Consider the following 21,616-nt stretch of genomic DNA (forward strand, 5'->3'; position numbering starts at 1 on the left):
TTTTTGTCCTGAGATCTGCAAGCTCTACGGGACCCTCCAGGCTGGAGTACTACGAGAACGAGAAGAAATGGAGACACAAATCTGGAACTCCTAAAAGGTCAATTCCACTTGAGAGCTGCTTCAATATCAACAAAAGAGCGGATTCCAAAAACAAGTACCTTGTGGCCCTTTACACCAAGGACGAGTACTTTGCTATCGCTGCAGACAGTGAGCCGGAGCAGGATACATGGTACCAAGCCCTGGTGGACCTTCATAACAGAGGAAAGGTCCACGAAAAAGCCGGTAGCAATGGAACTGGGGATGAAAATTATGGGGGAGCTACACCGGGTCCTGCTTTCAAAGAGGTGTGGCAGGTTATACTGAAACCAAAGGGACTCGGGCAGACAAAGAACTTAACTGGAGTTTACAGACTCTGTCTGACTAATAAGACTTTAGGCTTTGTGAAGCTGAACTCAGACGCAGCAGCGGTAGTGCTGCAACTAATGAATATCCGAAGATGTGGCCACTCTGAAAATTTCTTCTTTATTGAAGTTGGGAGGTCTGCAGTGACCGGGCCCGGCGAGTTTTGGATGCAAGTTGACGACTCTGTTGTGGCTCAGAACATGCACGAAACTATTTTAGAAGCTATGAAGGCAATGAGCGAAGAGTTTCGACCTCGTAGCAAAAGCCAATCCTCTTCCAACTGCTCCAACCCCATTTCAGTGCCAGTTAGAACCAGGCATCATCACAACAACCCTCCTCCAAGCCAGGTTGGACTGGGAAGGCGGTCCAGGGCAGAAAGTGTGACAGCCACATCTCCTGCAGGCGTCGGCAAACACAGTCACTCGTTCAGAGTTAGAGCATCCAGTGATGGAGAGGGCACCATGTCGAGGCCTGCATCTGTAGATGGGAGTCCTGGCAGTCCTTGCACGGCACGGCCGCAATCGCAAAGGCACAGAGGAGGATCCAGGCTCCATCCGCCATTGAACCATAGCAAGTCCATTCCTATGCCTTCGTCACGGTGCTCCCCTTCAGCCATTAGCCCAGTTAGCCTCTCCTCGAGCAGCACTAGCGGACATGGGTCTACGTCTGACTGCCTCTTTCCCAGACGTTCCAGTGCTTCTATCTCAGGATCACCCAGCGATGGGGGCTTCATATCCTCTGACGAATATGGATCCAGCCCTTGTGATTTTAGAAACTCCTTCCGCAGTGTAACCCCTGACTCCCTTGGCCACACACCTCCAGCCAAGGAGGAGCTGAATAACTACATCTGCATGGCCAAACCTGGCTCGTTATCTAGTACCGGGAGCCAGTCACGGAGTCAGTCCAGAGGTACGCCATCTCGTCTGGACGAGCCAGAGCTGGAGAAATGTTTCAGAAAGAGAACTCATTCTTCTGGAGCCTCGCCTCCAACTGTGTGTCACCAGAAAACCCCTTCACAATCATCTGCTGTTTCTCTGGAAGAGTACACCGTCATGACCCCGACATATACCAACAGTCGGTCGGCATCATCCTCGTCTTCTTCATTAACATATAGAAACTCGTTCGTGCCCATGCGCTTGTATTCTGAAGAGGGTTTGGAAATGCCACCAGCAGAGGGGAGCAGTGAGCCCAAACACAAAGACGACGGCTACATGCCTATGTCACCGGGTGTAGCCCCTTCTGTGGTAACGGGAAAGAGCAGCGACTACATGCCTATGAGTCCAAAAAGCGTTTCAGCCCCTCAGCAGATCATCAACCCACGGCAGCACTCGCGGGTAGACTCCAATGGCTACATGATGATGTCCCCAAGTGGTAGCTGCTCACCTGATGTCACGACAAACTACGGCAAGATTTGGACCAATGGTGTCAATCCCAAGCTCTCAGTAGAGAGCACAGAGGGGAAAGCATCTTCATGTGGCGACTACATAAACATGTCTCCTGCTAGCTGTTCAACAACGGGAACTCCACCGGATTGCTACTTTAACCCAGTAGATGAGCCTCCCAGGCCGGCATACGCCTACTTCTCCCTTCCCCGCTCGTTCAAACATGCCAGCAGAAAACAAGACCAGAGTCCTTTACGGTTGTCATTAGGACCCAGCCATCTGATTTGTCCAGAATCTTCCTCATCCTCAGCTAGCAGTGACAGTCTGGGTGGTCAGTGCAGCTCACACCCTCCTGCCGTTCGGCCGAAACGGTCAGAAGTCAACTCTAGGCTCGCGAGACCAACGAGGCTCTCTCTGGACACTAACAAAGCCAGTACTCTCCCTCGAATGCGGGAAAGCCCCTTTCCACCTGAGCCCAAAAGCCCTGGCGAATATGTCAACATTGAGTTTAATGACAAAACATTTTCAACAAGCTTGGCTTCCCTTTTTTCACCAGTGTTTACAGGTAGTGGTGCTGACCCCCTCTTAGAGCAGTCGTCATCCGACTACATGAATATGCAGCTGGGTCCAAGGAACCCTCTCTCAAACCCTAGGATACAGACCCCAACTTGTTCTTCTTTTTCTGACTACGCAGTTGTTTCTCCATCAGAGCCCTCTGTCTCATCTCTCCCCTTACCTTGTGAAAGCATTCGTGAACGTGATTACATCAGCGTGCAATTGGATGCCTCTTGTTCAGCCTTTTCCAATTCTCAGATGATGCTCATGAATGCTTCTATAACAGACTCTGAAGCCCATTCCTGCTCACATTCACCTAATGATGAAATATCAACTCTGCGTGCTGGTCCAGGTCGGCCTGTTCTTATTGGTCCTCTTACGGGTCTCAGTGCTTTCACCAGGGTACATTCAAACCCCCCGAGAGATCAGGGTGCCAAAGTTATTCGAGCCGACCCACAGGGCAGGAGACGGCACAGCTCTGAGACATTCTCGTCCACAGCGACTAAAGGGGCTTTAGGTACTGTGGCGGGGTTTCAGTCGGAAGATGTCAAACGCCATAGCTCAGCCTCTTTTGAGAATGTTTGGCTGAAGCCAGTAGAGGCGGCTGCTGCTGCTTCTTCTTCTTCTTCTTCTCCAGTTTCCTGCACATCCAGTGGACGGAGAGAAATGACGACAGCTGCTAGCCTATCCCATCAGATTCAGAACGGGCTGAATTACATCGATCTGGATCTGGCACAGAACCAAGAGCAATCTGCTCCGGACTGGAGCTTGTTCCAGGTGCGGCAGGCGGAGCTGGAAACTACAGGAGGGGCAGACGAACTCAGTGCCTATGCCAGTATAAGTTTCCAGAAAGCCGATGAAACCAGAGGAAACCTCACTCACAGAGAAGGTATGGGTTGTGTGTTACTAAATGTGTGCGTGTTTTTGTTTGTTTGATTGTTGCCCTTTTGCTTGCATTTTTAAAATCCCTTAGCAACCAGAGATGGGGAAGTAAGTAATTAAAGTTAGCAGATTGTGTCACAGAAATCATTAAGGAATGTTCATGTCATGTTATTGTTTATACGGCCTATCTCAGCCATGTGTAAAGTTTGAGCTTTCAGAAGAAAATCCCAGATCACCAGAGATCAGAGGGTGGGGGCTGGAGGTTAGGAGGGATGGTGGTGTTGTGTTGTGCACCTTTTATTCCCCTCAGCCTGACACTGAATGCAAATAAATGAACGTGTGAATGAGGTACAGTTGGGTTGGCATGCCTACACTTGTTCCAGGTAGAGCAGAGAATACAAGCACATTAAGCACATCTGAGTCACTAAGAAGCTGAAGCACAGCGTGTTATTCTTTGTGTAGGAGTTTTGCTCCTGAATGCTTTAGAGTGAGTGGTTTAGTCGGAGAGTGAATCAGCCGTAAGTGTTGACTCTGTTGTGTTTATACAGCAGTTGATTTATATCAGCATTTTTTGTGAATGAGTTGAGTGTGTTGTAGGAAAGACAAGACCCTCATGTGTGCTCTCTCCCTGGGGGTTTCTTAGTAAGCAGCCACACTCTGACCAAGGTCCCATTAGTATGTTCACATTTTAATTCCTCTCTTGGTGAGTCCGCTTAACCCATATTCGTGTATGTGTGTATATATATATATATATATATATATATATATATATATATATATATATATATATATATATATATATATATATATATGTGTGTTTCTTTCTTTGAGTTGTAAGGATAAGCAAAGTTTTTACTGCAGTGCAAAATTATTTTTTAGGTCAGCGATGGCAGTATAGAGGTAAAATTAATGTCACATTATTTAAGAGTTTCCTTGCGATACAAATTTTTTTGGTTACATGAAAAATATTTTGTTAAAAAAAATAAAGTACTACTGTAGCGAAATAAAAATGTAAGTTTATTGTTATTAAATATTATATGTTAACGTTTCAATCATCCAATAGAAACAAACAAAAAATTAGTATATTTTTGTTTTTGTAAACAAGTTTGTCAAATGAGTAAATGAGAAATGTAATAAATAATTTATCTAAAGAAATGATCCACAACAAAGCTACAAAGTCAATAAAACACCCAGAAGAGTTGCCGTGCTGAGTGGGTGTGGTCTGTGCTGGTGTGAGAGCTCATTGGCTGCTGAGTTCCTTGTGCCGTTTTTGACTTTGACAGTTGAACTTGATTGGGTGTTTCTGCTCGAGGAGGTGAAACAGAATAGTTGTGTTTCCCCATTGTGTTGTTAGAGGGTTGTTGTGTATCTCACACATTACCGTGGTGTGTTAATATATCTCATGTTCTGTAACTAAACCCACTCAACACAACTGAAGTTGCTAATAAACGTCTTCAGACGTTTTTGCATGATGCAGGGTTGGACAATGTGGCCTAAATTTATATCATGATATTTCTTATTATCAGGCAAAACAATATAATTCCAATATCTATATAAACAATATAAAAGCCACATAAAACTGAAACAAACGAGAAACATAAAAATCACTGTTAAACACAAGCATTTTGGCTTATGTCAATATTAATATATAATATATTAATATTACTATCACAAATTTGTAGGCTCCTTTACACTTTCTGGTAATTTGACATGTTTATAACTCATAGAACATATAGGCTAGTGGCAGAGAGTTGTTTATTGTGTTAATTATATTTTGAATAATGGCATTTATAAATGTTTTCACAATTTAATGTTTAACTCATAACAGTTTCAAATCACATAGTTGCTTATATACAGATGCTCCCTGCAGCTCCTGTTTGAGAAGCCAGTAATTGAGATGTTTCTAATGTGTGTTTTGAAGAAGGCGATGGCGCAAGGGTTTCAGTGTTGTTGAACCCACATTTTCAAAACGTTTGTTTGTGTTCGCCTCTAAAGACCTCTCTCTCCTCGTGAGGTAGTGAATGTGGCGGGAGCTGAGAGTTGATTTTCTACATGGATGCAGTGGGCAGTGTGCTTCTCTTAGAGTTGACCTCCTGCTCATATGTAACCTCTCTCTCTCTCTCTCTCTCTCTCTCTCTTCCTCTTCCTTCATGAGCCAAGGCCTGAACAGGGTGAAGGAGTTTTTTTAGTGGCTGTGGTGAAGGCACAAGGGGAACCTCATTTAAAATGGCTGAGATGAGGCTCTGGTATAAAGCATAGTTTCCTCTTCTCTTTCACATATAAGCCTTAAGTTGAAGATGGATTTGTGTTGCATTATTTTAGAAGATTATTTCATTACCGTAGCCATGCAAAAAGTGAGGTATACATAAGATATAATTTTGTTTCTGCTGTGTTTAGGCATTTATAAAACATGCTTCCTGATAAATTACTGAACTGCGCAATATTTTTTAATTTCTTCAGTAAAACATTGTGCTTAGTAAGATCTTGAGAGGTATAATATTATTTCTAGACTCTTCTCTTATTCAGTCCTTTTAGTGAAATGTCATTTTATGACAACCTTAAAGTCCATTTTGTAAATAATCCCTGAAAGGGTGTTTTTAAATATTTATGTATTTAAAAACACCCTTTCAGGGATTATTTACAAAATGGACTGAAAGTTCATTATTTTATGTTATTAATGAGACATCTATGACTGTAGGGAAATTCTGTTCTCTCTGGTTTATGTTCAGAAGTTCTGTGTTTTTAAAGTGGAACGATATGTTTGTTACATTTTGTAGCATTTTCAGTAATGCAGTTAGCCATCTCCTGAATTTGGAGACATTCCCACTTTAAGTAATCCGAAACAGATAATCCCAATCTGAAGTCAGTGTCACCCATCTAAGGGGCAGGAGTAGAGCAACATCCTCATCTTGGTTCATTATTTTCAATGTTTTGGGGTGTCTACGTTATTTAAAATCAAAAACAAAAGAAATGTCCAGATCCAGAGAAAGCCTAGCATATTGGACTGAGACCCCCACCCCCACCCCAATTTACAGACACCAGGGCTCCGTAAACACACAAGATTGATTTCCAGTGCACACAGACTGGAGAGCAGCAAATGGTGAGGAAACATCCTCAAAAATGTATAAAAAGTTAAAACTTAAAATTGTGAACGTAAGAATTGCTGAGATAATTCTGTAAGATGGTCGACATCACAGACATTTATTTTGAGTGTCTCTGCTCTGTAAGTATAGGTAATTGGATAATTAGGTTAATTCAGTTGTTTGTTTACATCCAGTTAATACCTTAATTCTGAGAGTAGCAGTAGTAATTCTGTGCTCTCCTCCTGCACTAATCACGCAATCTATTAATGGAGTTTATTGGTTTTCTTTAAAAGTGTGAGTGAATATTTTAAAGTGTATTTGAAGTGTTTTTAAATGCAGCAGGCCACAATCTACTTTTAGTTTCTTTGGCTGTGTGTCTGAGAGAGTTTATATATGTGTGTGTTCAGATTAATTGCTGAAGGATGCAGACCCTGTGTTGTGTGTCATTGGCTGTGTTTTTGGCGCCGGTCCATGCCCCCGTGTGGCTGCTTGCCTCCGCCGCCGTCTCCATGGTCACCTCGCGGCCGAAGCTCTTTCTTCTCTTGTCACAGTGGATTAAGGGTCCGTGGTCTGAGACGCCGGGAGCGACAGAAAGCCGTGTGCTGATTGGCTGGCTTTGGGGTGGGGCGGGGTGAGAGGGTTCTTTGGTGGGCTGAGTCGGTGTGGAGACCATGGCAGACTCCGCCCAATTCAGCCTTCTGTGCTGGGGGCTCATTGTTGACTGAGCTCTGATTTCTCCTGATCTTTCCTTTTCTGACTCCTACTATCTTCTTCTGATATGAGGCAGAGAGAGTCATTAAGAGAGGAGAACTTCTGATTGAGCAGATTATAAATGTAGAATATATTACAAAATTAGATTTGAAATGTAATAAATAGTTCTCTTAAACATGAGGTGGGTTACTTGGGTAAAAAATACATAAAGCACTGTGTAGTGATAATGGATTCCTTAACTTGATCATAATTTACAATAAAATACAGGTTCATATTGTTTTTAGCCTAAATTTTAATACTTGGAATACTTTTGAAGTAAGTTGAAATGGTGCATGTGTGCATTGTGTATTTTTAAATATAATTGTGAATTGTTCCAGAATTATTCAGATTTCATGGAATAGTCAGAGTAGATGGTGCATTGAATGAATAATTTACTACTAATATACTATTTCAGTATAATTGAATTATTTGGATCTTTACAGCCTTGGTGTTGAGGAATGTTGTGTATTGGATTTTTATTTTATTATTGATTATCAATTAATACATTAGTTTATTAATATGAAGTGTGTGTGTTTCACACATGCTTAATTTCTCAGTGTTGAGATTATATGTAAGTGTGTCTGCTGAGGGCTCTCATGGTCTGGAATATGTGAATTGAGAAGTACCTGGTCTTTTGTGTCTTTACAAGAGATTTACAAGAGAGAGATTCAGGTCAAATACCTGTTTAGATTGTACTCAGATTTGCATTGCTTTGGTCTGTGTTTGTGAGATGGTATTAATACCAGTTTTGATTTATAGTGAATTTTTATTTAACCTATTTCTTCTGACTGGAAATAAAACAAGGGACACAAGACAGTAAAACACTTTGCTAGAGTTATAAATGCAAAAGTAATTATAAATAAATAATACATTTTTGCTTTTGCTTGACTTTTTAAAAAAAAATTTTATTAAATACCTTTCTACAAAAAGGCCATGTCCAAAATTATTTATACTCCTTTTCAGTAAGGAGGACTTTTTTGCTGTTACACTGGTCTTAATTTCTTCCACAGATTCTCAATGGTATTGGGGTATGGTTTATTGTTGTTTTTACTCTTATGTTTTTGATCATTATGTTGTTGGAAGTTCCAGTATTTTCCAAGACTTTGAATTTCTGCTGATTGTCAGATTTTTTTCCTAAAATCTTAATCTCCAGCTAGATAAAAATTCTTTGCTCAAAAGCATCTTAATGATAGCTCAAAGTTCGGAACTGGTATAGTTGTAGAAGGGAGTTTTTGAAAGTTTTAGAAACAAGTACATGTCCCACCACCACGCTTAACTGTGTAATTCTTGGTGTTTTTTGGGGTTGAATGTTTCTTCTTTTTTTACCAAATAAAAGTCACAGCCATGTGTCAAAAAAAACCCAAAAGACCCTCGCCTCACAACACAGTTGATAACCAATTGCTTCCTTCTTTTTCCAAATGAGCTTTGGCGAAAGCCTTTGACACCCATAGAGAACAGCCATGTGCAGTGTCCCCAGGATGGTCTGTGTTGAGATGAGGGCAAATCAGTATCGCTCATATTTATCAGCATGGCTGTAGTCAGATCTTTGCCTCTTCTTGGCCTCTTGCGCTACCATTTCTTGCCAGTTCAGGTGTCAGTTTTTGGCTTTCTACTGTGTCTTTTGTGGTTTTTAAGTGTGGAACTCCTTGTTCTTTTTGATTATGGTTTGCATTGTGGCCACTGGCACTGGAGAACACTTGGCGTTGTAGACTCAGTTGTGAGGTTTTTTTTTGTGACGTTTAAATGGCTAGTAACTGACAAGAGAACTACTGCATCTTCTGTCTCAGTTTATAGTTGATTAGACTGCTCTAGGAAAGTAGTTCCCAAAGGGGGGCGTGCAGGAGTATTAAGGCGGGAGGTCAGACACTTATGTTGGAGAGAAGGCCTGGCTCGCAGTTTCTGCTCTAATTCATCCCAAAATTGTTCTATCAGGTGGAGGTCACACAAAACTCACTCATCCATGTCTTTATTGACCTTGCTTTGTGCACTGGTGCACAGTGATGCTGGAACAGGAAGGGGCCGTCCCCAAACTGTTCCCACAAAGTTGGGAGCATGAAATTATCCAAAACCTTTTGGTGTGCAAATGCATTAAGAGTTCCTTTTACTGGAATTAAGGGGCAGAACCCAACTCCTGAAAAACAACCCGGGCCATAACCCCCCTCCTCCACCAAACTTTACACCTAGCACAATGCATCAATACCGATATTAATAACCAATACTTATCTTTTTGTAATTAAAGCAAACTCACATTGAATTAAAGTAAGACTAATTATTTTTCATAGGTTGTCATAGGACAAGCCTTTTCTTCAGATTTTGTACATTTCTGTACTTTTTAATTTTATCTTTTTAAGTTTAATATTTGTAGTTCTTTTATATTTTTATCAAAGATTTACTACTGAATGGGGCGCTAATTCGTGCAGCACCGGGTTTGTTTTGGAGATTTGTAATAGTTTTTTAATCGTGTTTCAGAAATAAATTCAGACGCTGAATGACTCTAGGTGTTTTATGTAAGAAGTGTCCCTGCACTGTGGTGGTTGAGTGTATCTTACTGTCGTTTAACCTGCTGTGTGTGTGTGTGTGTTTACACTGCTGTCTGTATGTGTGTACACTGAGTGTTGCAGATATTTTATATTTGTTTTCACAAAGGAGAAATTTAATCCCAGAAACTGTGAAAAACGTCCACACAGTAGAAATAGTTGTGTAATTACATGGGTAAGTGCATATGCACAAGCACAAAACAGGCAGCAAGGCATTGGTTGTAAAATCGACTAAACCGGCAATAACAGGCTGATAAAAATAACAAAAAAAAAAATACACATCAGCTACTGATATATTGTGCATCACTAGAAAATACCTGCTGCCTTTGTGTCCTTACCCATGTTCTGTTTTACTCTTCTTTTTTCTTAGATGAGTTTTTTTCATCAAATCAGCACAAAAACAACTTGTGATTTTTGTTTCTGGGTGTTTTGGAAGACTTCTGTCTTGAGTGTGGCATCACATCATTTCCCCATGTATTTTCGTGACAAAGCACATGGGACAGTCACTGGAGGTCCCTCCTGGTGAAAGCTGGTGTAATTCGTGACCCCGAGTCGTGTAGTGTGGAGGACAAAAACAAGTTGTGTAGTGTATAAGGTGCAGCAATCTGACGACTCTGAAAGTGGCTTTACATGGCGTTAAGTGTCGCTGAGTGAGCTGAACTGGGCCAGAGCCCTCAATGAGTTCTGAGGCATGACAGAGTTATTTGAAGAGGAAAAAACAGTCCTGTCAGAGTTAGACAGATGTTTTCTCCTGGCCTTGATTGCACGATGTGCCCCGACCGACTGCAGAATGCTTTGGGTGGTTTTTGGTGAGTGTGTTGAGTGTTTTTTTGCAGATGTATTTGCTTTTGATCTTTGGGTTCTTGGGTGCTTGTTTGATCTCTATTCTTTTGATTTGTGTGTGTGTGTGTGTGAGAGAGAGAGAGACGAGAGGGAGAGAACTTCCACTCCGCCCTGCTCCGCTGGTCTGGATGAGTTCCTCACGGCCCACTTGGATCCCTCATCACTGTGTCCTCGTTTCACCTCTCTCTCTCTGGAGAAGTTCCAGACAAAGCCACAGTGAACTAGCTTGGCGCTTTGAGAATGCCTTGTTTGCGTTTGCTTGTGTTTTTCTTTTGAAACTGTAAATAGTATTCTAGACAGCTGCTCGCATTGATTTGAAATGTGTGTGTGTGTGTGACAGCAAGTTCCAATGAAAGAGAACGCCACACGTGTGTGTGTGTCTGAATTCTCCTTCATCTCTGAGGTCACAGCAGCGGCAGTGGAAAGTTTCTCTCCGGAGTGTCCGCTCAGGCATGTCTGCTCCCCTTCTCTTTCGACGTTTTCTCCCAGTAACTCAGCAGCGTGGCCCTCTCTGTTCCAGCTCTTTGTTTCCTTTGTTCACTTTTGAAGCGTGTATACACCTGTGAATGCTACAGATACTTCTCCTCTCCTCAGGGGTCAGTCTTAAACGTTGTGAGTACAAGGTCAGCACGTGAACACTAGCACCTATTCACTTGGTTTTAAAATTAATTGATTAATTGCTTATTTATAAGCAGAAGAACACATTAATTAGTAAAGAATAAAGCCTTTACGTTTATCTAGGTGAATGATGACTGGTGAGTTCAAGGACCTTAAAAGCAGGGCTCAGTAGACGATGATACAGGGAGGAGTGGCAGGAGTCTCAAGTACACAGGCAGTTTATTGCTTTGAGGATGAGAGGTGTGGAGCTGTGTGTGTGTGTGTGTGTGTCTCAACTTGCTGAAGTAGGCAAAACATCTGGTGTGTGTGTTTCTGCGGAGGGGGGGTGGACAGAGGGAAGTTTTTCCTTTGCTAAAGGGAATGGTATTTGGCATACGCTGTCTCTCCCACATCACTCACACACACACACACACACAGGCTGATACAGAGGCTTTGTTTTTTGTGCTGGCCCTCTGTCCTTTTGTTAAGTCTGATTACAACTGTAAAACTCTCTCTCTTGAAAGGATAAGCAAATCCACTCACTTGAAATAAATAATTCAGTCCAAATTAAGGCATTTTAGCATAGTGTTAGCAAGGTTTTTAGCAAAATCCTTACCATTTGTGAATGGGATTTTAGCTGAAGCTCTGTATAAAGTTATATCCTGTTGTTTTGATAAAGTACTGCTTTGCCAAAAGACAAATTTAAACTAAAATCATTTTTGTTAATTAATTACATCCTTATTGTTCTCCTACTGAATGAAATGAGTGTCCATACTATTTTTATTTTTTTTATTGTTGACAAGGATGTGATCCTTGTTTGTTTGGTATTTACATTATTTAAGTTTTAAATTTAACTTTCCACATTATAATCGTTCAGTTATTTTTGTCTTTCAATCACAGCTTCAAAATCACTGTGATGCTGCACTAAGCTGTGATAGGGAGAATAGAGTCTCTCACTGCTACTCCAGGCTCAGCACTGTAGAAACTGCACTGTGTAACGTCTGGAGGAGGGTAGGAAACCATCCCCTCTCTTTGCTTGTTTCTGTGCTGTATGAGATCTGTGGCGTATTGGTGAACATTTATTTGCTCACTGACAGTTTTTTACTGCCACAGACATGAACGCACACTTTCGTGACCAACTACTTACTACTCTCTTACATCCAATTTTACATTACATCACTTTTTTTTTTTTGCCTTTTGAAAATGTTATATATTTGTAATTTTACTGTTCATTTTCAGTTATTCCTGACCCAAGCTACACAATTTTAAGAATTCTGTCCTCTGTTGAAAACGTGAGACACCCAGCAAACAATGACATTTTTCAGATGTTTCTGAGCTTGATCGTTGTTAGTCCCCCACACTACACACTCTGCCCTGAATACACACCACAAACTTTCAGACATTTTCATTAAAAAAAGACTTTAAATTTGAATTTAAATTTAAAATATGACTTTAATCTCAATATTATTCCAAATTGTTTCTCAGAATATTATAAAATTTTATAATCATTTTATAGTGGCTAGGGAGAAGGAGGTCTGGGTTCCTTTACTCTTTACTGTTTACCCCGCGACCCGGACGTGGATAAGCAGTGGACCATGGATGTTTTTTGTTTTAACGCTGTGAGCCTAACACTAATTGTACAAAGCCTCAAAATCAAACTGATTTTCTTATTTTGTGTGTGTGTGTGTGTGTGTGTGTTTTCCAGATACCCAAAATAAGCTTTAAGAATACCTAGAAAACTACAATACCTCAAAAGAATGTACATAAATGTAAAAGCTAAATCTATGTACGGAATGTCTGTGTTTGTTATGAAATAAGTCAGGTGTGTGGAGAGCTCAGATCCTCAGTAACTCTGTGTAGTGTTTCATGGAAACCACGACCCTGCGTTAGTCTGGGTGTGAAGCGCTCTGTTTAAAGTGGATGTGCTGGAAAGCAGCTACTGTAGTGACATTTTTGAGGTGTGAGTGTGTGTGCGCGTTCACTGAAAGTACATGTGTGTGCAAATTAATGAGTGGGAAATTTGGCAAATTTCAGAAAACTGTCTAGGATTCAAACAGTTTTGCGTGTGTGTGTGTCTTTAAACTTCCCTAAGTGCCAAATGTTCCCTCTCTGTGAATATGACCTGTGTGTTGACGTCAGTAGGAGCACATACTGTGGTCACACATCTGTAACAGTATCCCCAGTGTGTGTGTGTGTGTGTATATATATATATATAATGTGTGTGAGTGAGATCATGCTAAAATTGTCTTCGTAATTTCAGGTCGTGTGTGTGTGAGAGAGAGAGACTGACTGAATGACAATGTATTAAACTGTTGGAAGATGAGCACCACTCCTCTCTCACACCCATATATGGGGTTACTCTCTGTAATGAGCCTTCACCACTGCATGAACACTACAGGAAACATTACACAATCAGACCAATAAAGCTCTCTAATAACAGCTGAAATAGAGGATAAACTTTAATTAAATGAATGTTTATGGTTTGCATGTGTAAAGCCTGCACAACACCAATTTTGTTTCCATAAAGAACTATTTTTGCTAATAATTAAGATCGACTGATACATTTGTATACCTTAAACGTGTGTTTCTGGTTCTTTATGGAAACAAAAGTGGTTCTTCTATTGCATAGCTCAAAGCACCCTTTGTAGCACTTTTGCTTTTAATAGTGTGGGCTGGTGAACATCGAGTTTCGCTGCTTTATCATCGTCAACTTGTCCTCTAAAGTGCTTCGTAAGCTGTAGCACCGTCATAATAGTTTAGCAGCGATTATTTAGAAATTTCCTGCAGTTTGTGCCATTAAATACCTTTTTTAATTGTTTATCAGATCTGATTTTGAAAATATGATTACTTTATATTTCGGCTAGGGCAAGTACGGGTAATTTAAAACAAGCGCGTTCTCCAGGATGATGTAAGGATTGCCGTCGAACCCTAAAGAAAGCTTTGTTATTGTGTCACAGAAGCACAGCGAACTGTTTCTCCTGGCACAGGGATTTCTATATCCGTCTGACCAATGCCAAGGAGAAGTGATCCGTTTCCCTTAAAAGGCTCTTCCCAAAATTCCGTACATCATGCTTTAGCACCTCCCACTTTGTGTGAGTTTGGAGGCGGGGCTGTGTGTTTGAGCGCCATATCCCTTTCTTCTCTTTCGCGTCATGTTTGCACAGGCCAGTGGCTTTTAATTTCACCCTCTGCAATTTCCTCCAGCTCGCTGGTTTTCTAAGTAAAAAGGAGCGCGCCTCTAAAAATGGTGGGTCCTATAAAAGTGCCTGCTGCGGAGATGTGAGGAGGACTTTCATGTTTTTCAGTGCTGCGCTGCAAGGTCCTGCCTCCTTACGCTGCTGTATTTAGAGATGAGGTTTCACTCAAACCGCTGCTGCACTGAGCTGAGGTCTAGACCTGCTCTGAGCTCCCTCCAGATCTTCAGTGAGGCCCAGGCTCTTTCCTGAGCTGTGGCTTACTTCATGTTCTGCTTCATGCTGCACCCACATCTCCTCACTCACATTTTTAAGGTGGAATCTACAAATCTAAGTTGAATATATTAATTTATGCATTTATTGTCTTTAAATGCTTATCCAGCTCAGGGTCACGATGGTGCCAGTCCTTCGCAGGGCACCACACACTCTCACATTTACTCACATCCACGGACACTTTTGAGTCGCCAATCCACCTACCAGTGTGTGTTTTTGGACCACTGGAGGCAACCCACGCGGACACTGGGAGAACACATAAAACTCCTCACAGTCACTCGGAGCAGGGCTTGAACCCACAACCTCAGGACTCTGAAACTGTGTGACAGCGACACTGCCTGCCATGCCGGCCTTAATTTATATATTAAGTCAATGATGGAGATAAATAAATAAAAAAATCTGTTAATTTTTGTGTCATAATTTAAACCTGAGCTCCCCTACAGTTGCTGAGTGTAATTCTGTACTGAAATCAAAGGGAGAGGGGGATGGGGTGGTTTCTAACCCTCCTTTAGAAGTTATATAAAGCAGTTTCTGCAGCGCAGAGTCTAGAGCAGGGGTGGGCAATCTTATCCACAAAGGGCCGGTGTGGCTGCTGGTTTTTCTTCCAACCAACCAGGATGTTGCATGATCAGTTGTTTTACTGAGACTGACTAATTAAAGGAGATGTGCTCTCTCAAAATGGACTAAAATCCAGCAGCCACACCAGCCCTTTGTGGATAAGGTCCACCCCTGTGACAGTGACAGAAGCTCAATTACCCCACAGTATTTCACCTTGTCACTCAGAACCAGTCCATGTGCACCATGAGTTCCACAATTTTAAAGAAATATTTTCTTTAGGGTCAAATATCAGGAAATGGAACCAAAACGAGTGGGCACCATTCATTTAAATGAAGAGATTGCGTAACACTTTTAGTTGTTTATTAACAATTTTGCTTATTCACTATTTATTTGTTTCATATTCCCTCAGTTTTATGCTGATTTTAGCTACAGTGTGATAGTTGCTGACAGTTACTACGTTAACATATCTTCACCACCCCCGCGCACACACACACACACACACACACACACAACACACACTAACCCCACTAACTCTGGGTTGATGCTGAGGCCCAGGACTGTTGAGGGCCACTGTTGGGTTCTCTGAAGCCTGTTGTGTGGCTTCCCTCCATCTTCCTGCCCCAGGACGGTTGGAGTGTAGCTGTGTGGTGGGGCCCAGTGCAGCTGTACTCGCACCAGAATAAACAAATATGTGCCTTCTCCTTTTAAGCCCTAATGGTGTCTAATGATACCTCCGCCTTGGGCCCCACATCCTCCAGCAGCTCTCCTTCGACTCTGAGTGAAACTGATTGTCACAGCGGCGCTGTGGTTTTCCATGTCATGGAGTGAAGTTTGCAGTTTATATTTGTCAGTTGCAGTTGTTGTATAGAAGACTTCTGTATCAAGCTAAAAAAAAACACCACTGAAAATAAATGGAGTGGAACTGGAATTTTGCCATTGATGTATATATGTGATGTGTATATATATATATGTGTGTGTGTGTGTGTGTGTGTGTGTGAAGTAAGGCAAACATCACTGGGCAAAAATCTATAGTGAGTAGTGATAATATTTATTTGAATTTCTTTGTGTGTGTTACAGCCTCTCCTAAAACTTGCCGTGAGACAACATTATTGTAAATTGAAAATGTTCTCCATAGAGACAGAATGACAAAGTTCCACATGGTCGTCATAGTAATGTATTACTTGTTCTGCTGATGCTGCTCAAACAGTTTGAACACATCTTTATTTGGCCAAACCCCAGCTTCACTCCAAAGTCACCTGACCTCCAAAGTCCTGAGAATGCAGTTCTCTGTATAAAAAAATGTCCTGTAAACAATGTGTCAGCCGTCCTAAAGCAGCTTCACACAGTCTCAGGGACATGCACACGAACTCTTACTGTTCCTGTGGTTTTCCACTTACGCAGCAGTCTTGGACAAGGTGAGACTAAAATGAGGATTCAGTGAAGCTCTGCAGCTCATGCGTCACATAAACGATGGCCGAGATGCGCCGTGTTTTTCTGTCTTTCCACCGAATGTCCTTCCCTTGATGTTTGAATAACAGCCAGGGAACATGTTATGTAATATAAACACTAGGAGATTGGTGTGTGTGTTGTCTGTCTGAGCTGTTGTGCGTCTGAGTGGATTAACAGTTCAAGAGGCCGCGGGAGGGAGCGGCTCATTCGGCCACAACAGCACACAAGTTCATGAATGAGGACGAGGGGGTTGTTGGCTGCGGGGTGAGCCAGTGATGTCACCAACCTTGAGCTTCTCTCTCTCTGGGTCTGTGTCGGAGTGTGTCCGGGGACACGCCAGCAGTCCTGTATCTCCTCTGTGGGCTGATTCAGCTAGCGGGCTAGTGAGGAATGGCAGTGGAGTAAACACTAGTCGAGGAGAAAGTGAGAGAGGGCGCATGGTGTTGAGACTCATCTGATTGCTCTTATTTGCCAGTTTGTGATGGGCACTTCTCTCCTGAGCTTGTATCGTGCAGTCTTGTCATATAGGGTTTTATAAAAGCCACCTCTTTAGCATTCGACTGTTAAAATAAATTAAAATCAAATCTTGAACTCTTTCTTTTCTTTGTCATTCCAGTCATATATTGCTCATCAGTTGCTCTGTAATGGCTCAGGGACTTAACTGTGATTCTCCTACAATTCCTTAAGGGAGGGGGAAAAAAAGGAGGCATGAGAGAGCTATAAAGGAGAGATAATGTGTAGAGTGTAGGGTTTAGGTAATTTGGCAAATCTGAGCAGAGATTGTGACTTGACTGAGATCTCCACTAAAACGCCAGCGATTACAGAGGTCTTTATCTCAGGAGACACATTTCAGCAGCAGGAGACTAAAATCTCTCGTCTTTCCATTTGATCTCGCTGTTCGGGAGAAACTACTGAGATTTTAAGATGTCCTTTTGGATTTTTCTTTCTTCTGGGATAAGTAAAATTTCCCCAGGTGTTTAGTGTCTTAAGCTCTTTAAGGGATTATATTTCCATGGGGTCCTTGGTTAATTCTTTTTATAAGGGTGTCCTCTGTAGTTTTATTTCTGTTTAAATCAGCCATGTCTTCTTTGCCCCTGACATCCTTTGAGAAAATTACAGGCTGTTGTCACTGTTTTCACTGAACTCAGCAGTCATCTGATGATTTTAACCCTGTCCGGATGCAAACCTTTACGTTTTAACGGCAGATTTTGTCTCGCGTTGGATAAAATAAGAGTCTGGGCCCTGCTGCGCACCGCGTTTAGCCTCAGATCACGCATTTCCATAGATACACCCAGAAAATATTTTTGGAGCAAGGAAACAATATGAAAATGGAAGAGTTACTGAAGCTGTGAAGGTGTAAAAAGCTCCAATGGGAAAGCGTTATCAGAAAAAAATAAAATCAAACAAATCAATGATAAAGGGAGAGGACGCAGGCTGATATAAGGAGTGATTATAACGACTGCTGCAGGTATATAGTGCTGCTTGTAATCAAGTGGCAACAAGCTATAATTCAGTAACTGGAAACTGAGTCATCCTCTAGTTTTTCATTGCCGTCCGGATGTGAGAGTTTTATCACAGTGGAGGGGTGTAAAATTCTTATTCCAGATATCCCCCAGAAAAACGAATGCAATCTCAGAGGGGGTTTTGTGTTTATCTTTGGTTATCTAACTGTTCCTTCTCTTTTTATTTTTCCCCTTTTCTCACCAACAGAGTGAAAAGCAGTCAACTACATCTCTCCACCAGTCAGATTTGTTCTTTCTCTGCCATAAACTGGACTTGGGAACCCACACACCACCAACCTCAACAACTTGGACCATGGATTACCCTGGAACCTCAGTGATAAAAGATACCTACAAACTGGACCTCAGTACACTCTCTGTGACCTCATCCAGCTCTGGATTTCACAGACCGCAATTCTCACAACAATCTGCTTCCCTCAGGACCAGAGGTCCCATGGATAAACACCTCAGAGTGGCAGCGCTGATCTAGGATCTTGGTTTTTAATTCTAAGGAGAGTCAGTCATTTTTCTGTAATATTTAAAGTGAGTTCTGTACTTGTGTAGTCATTTAAAATGGATTTAGCTTCTGTGTTGTCAGCTTTGTGTCTGCACTTAGGTTTTTTTGGCTTGGTTCCATATTAAGAACGACTAAAGAACTGGCAAACGTCTGTGGGGTGTTCTGTTGATTTATTTTATTTTGTTTTATAAAACAAGGCACAATTTTTCAGCAAGTTCAAAGCTCATATTCACTTGTTTGTTTAAAAAGTCTAAATGTGGCACAATGTTGACAATTTCCACAGATAAACCCCGCCACGGTTTTGTTATCGCAGGCGATGACTTCTGGCTGTGATTTTTTGGCTTGTTATTTAACATAACGCATCTGTGCACATGGCAGGGTGATCCTAGATCAGCGCTTCCACTGAAAGAGACACTTTCTGACCCCTCGGCTTCACCGTGCAGACCTCATCCATCAACAGGAGTTCTTATGCATCACTGTTCCACGTTCATACTGTGTTAACACTTTGTACGGACTGCGACAGCAGCAGGTCTCTAAGTTAAAGTGATGGTACTTTATGATATTTTCCTAATAGTGGTGCTGCCATCCCTATGGCTATGGTACTATTTAATAGTCCAATTGTATTTATGTTGCTGGTAGGACTCGACAGTCAGACGTACAGCAATGCTTTGCACAGGGATGCTGTATGAGTTTGTGTATTATAATATAACACTTCTAATGTTGTTTTTTGTGATTTGTTGTTGACAGGACTCTTTCTGTTTATCTGCGATGCAATATATCTCTCAAATGCTATTGCACTTGAGAATACAGAACTGATCTCTACCAGCCAAATCCCCTAACTCAGGACTTTAGGGGAAAACACACACAAACACACACACACACACACACATATATAATGTGTTAATGCACTGTGATGCATAAACAACCTCACGCTGCCACACACACATACACACACTGTGATCCCCAGCCCCTTTATTACTTTTGTCAGAATAATTTGAGTAATCAAACTTTTTGACTCTTTGCGGAGCCTCTGTTTTGGTACGGCATCTTGATCACCTCTTCGTAACGGATACTGTTTCCATAACTTATTCACACACATTCAGTGTAGTTTTGTGTCTCCGTGAAGAAAATGCCTTAACTGTGGTGCACAGACTTATTCGTAACAGTTGTACGATTGCTTATCATTTTAATAAGAGGAGAACTGTAATGAAAAGCAATAAATGGAATGAATAGTAAGTTAGCGGTTAACATGGTGTAATATTATTCAATACTGTTAACTGACTAGCTTTACTAGTCACTCAGGTTCGTTAAAGCAACACCAGGTAAGGTTGCTTACTGTTGCAGTGTGGAATTCACTTTTACAGCTCTGGTCTGAAATCATTGGCAGGGTGGTGTTCCCTACCCTCCACCAGAAGGTACATAGCGCAGTTTCTGCAGTGCAGAGAGCCCAGAGTTGCAGCGACAGTCTCTCTCTTCTCCCTCTGGTTATTTTTAGGTAATAATACTACTTAGTGTTGCTTTAAAAGAACAGATTTATTAAAAAAACATGAACAAGCACATGGCGTGTAATTCATGGCCACAGGTCTCCAATCTTTGTTAGCCTTTTAGAATACGTGGCCATGAAGTTCATTTAGATTTTTTTGGAGGGGAAATATAAATACATTTTTAAAAATGGTACCTTTGAAGTTCTATGACACATGAGGAGTCCATAAAATGTTCATGTGAATTTTATTTTTTACCTGGTATCTGATTGTATTTGGCTGCATTGAAGCGTGCTAAGGGCCCCGTAGACCGTAGTAATACTTTACTCTATTTACAACACCACAGTGTGAACAGAACCGATGTCTGTTTTGTAGGTGGCGATATCAGTCTATTATTTATAGGATATTGCTGTTAAACCTTGGAAGCCAGTAAAATCTTTAGCAACTTTATTTCTTTTATGTCTTATTTTAGATCAATTGATTTCATTTGAATATATTTTTGCAAAAAAAAAAAGTATTTCCTGTTGCCTGGTTTTGTATGGATGATGTCAACAGGAATGAAAAAAAGAACAAAAATACTGAAGAATAGTCTCAAAAGTGTCACATTTGCTGCTGAAGGGGTTAACTGATGAACAATCTGTACATTACTGAATATAGATATGACATGAATCTGCATTAAGTATTTAACATTTATCTTTTTTTTTTTTTTGACTTGAGATACAATTGAGTTGTTTGAGATTGTGTCTTCTGTCTTAAGTATCTGTTTATTGATGCAAAATCATTGCTTATAGTTTAAATGTATAATTCATAACATTTTGGTTAAAGGGTTTGGTGCGTTGAAGACTTTGATGTCATTTATCTAACAAGAACCTTTTTTTTTATTTTTTATTTTTATTTTTCAGTGAGTGCAGATATATCCCGCTGTGGGAACTTGGTACGTTTGCGTTTTTCCTCCAACACAGTAGGCTACGGCTGTAGTGCTCTGTAACCTAGGCTGCTGCCAAAGCTTTTGTTTTTATTTTGCTGTTTTATATATATTTTGTCTTTTTAGAACCAGACTGAATGATCGCATAACTCTGTAAAGGTACATATGGCCAAACAACTTAACCAGTCTTCCACTGTGTATATATATATATATATATTGTATTGTATAAAAAATGATAATAGACAGAATGGACCGTCTTAAAGTGTGGTGAAAAGATCGTTCAAAAAGATCACAGTTTGATTGTTCTGAATGAATGTGTATGAACAATGAGTGACAACAGTACACCAGCGTAGGGAAGGGAAAATGGATTGTATGTGTAAACAGGGGAATGGATTAATGTGTTTTAATGTAAGAAAGCACCAGCAGTGAGGTGAGGGCTGTATATCCTCCTCCTCCTCCCCCTTTATTTAGAAAAAATTGTATTTTTCTGGAACCTTGTTCTGTAATAAAGTAGAAAATGTTATCTTTTTTTGAAAACCTTGTCTCATACTTTCTTCATTAGCACTACATGACAAAATGCTTCCGTAAATGAACTTGAATTTGCAAAATGTATGGTGTACAACTGTTTTGATGCAACTTCACTGCATTACTGCACAGAGGAAAAAAGAATGAAGAAACAAAGACACTTA

The 21,616-nt window shown here is 41.0% G+C and overlaps 1 protein-coding gene across 1 annotated transcript in view; it reads left to right on the plus strand.

The window, feature by feature from the left end:
- Positions 1-21,436, plus strand: part of irs1 (insulin receptor substrate 1) — a 22,211-nt gene extending 775 nt beyond the window's left edge. The window contains exons 1-2 of the mRNA XM_066666233.1: positions 1-3,228; positions 18,216-21,436. The exon at positions 1-3,228 is cut by the window's left edge and continues 775 nt beyond it. Coding sequence (XP_066522330.1) covers positions 1-3,228; positions 18,216-18,220 — 3,233 coding nt within the window. The 3' untranslated portion in view covers positions 18,221-21,436. The remainder of the gene's footprint in view (positions 3,229-18,215) is intronic.
- Positions 21,437-21,616: the final 180 nt, after the last annotated feature.

The sequence above is a fragment of the Hoplias malabaricus genome, chromosome 1 (genome assembly GCF_029633855.1).
Source record: "Hoplias malabaricus isolate fHopMal1 chromosome 1, fHopMal1.hap1, whole genome shotgun sequence".
Lineage (NCBI taxonomy): Eukaryota > Metazoa > Chordata > Actinopteri > Characiformes > Erythrinidae > Hoplias > Hoplias malabaricus.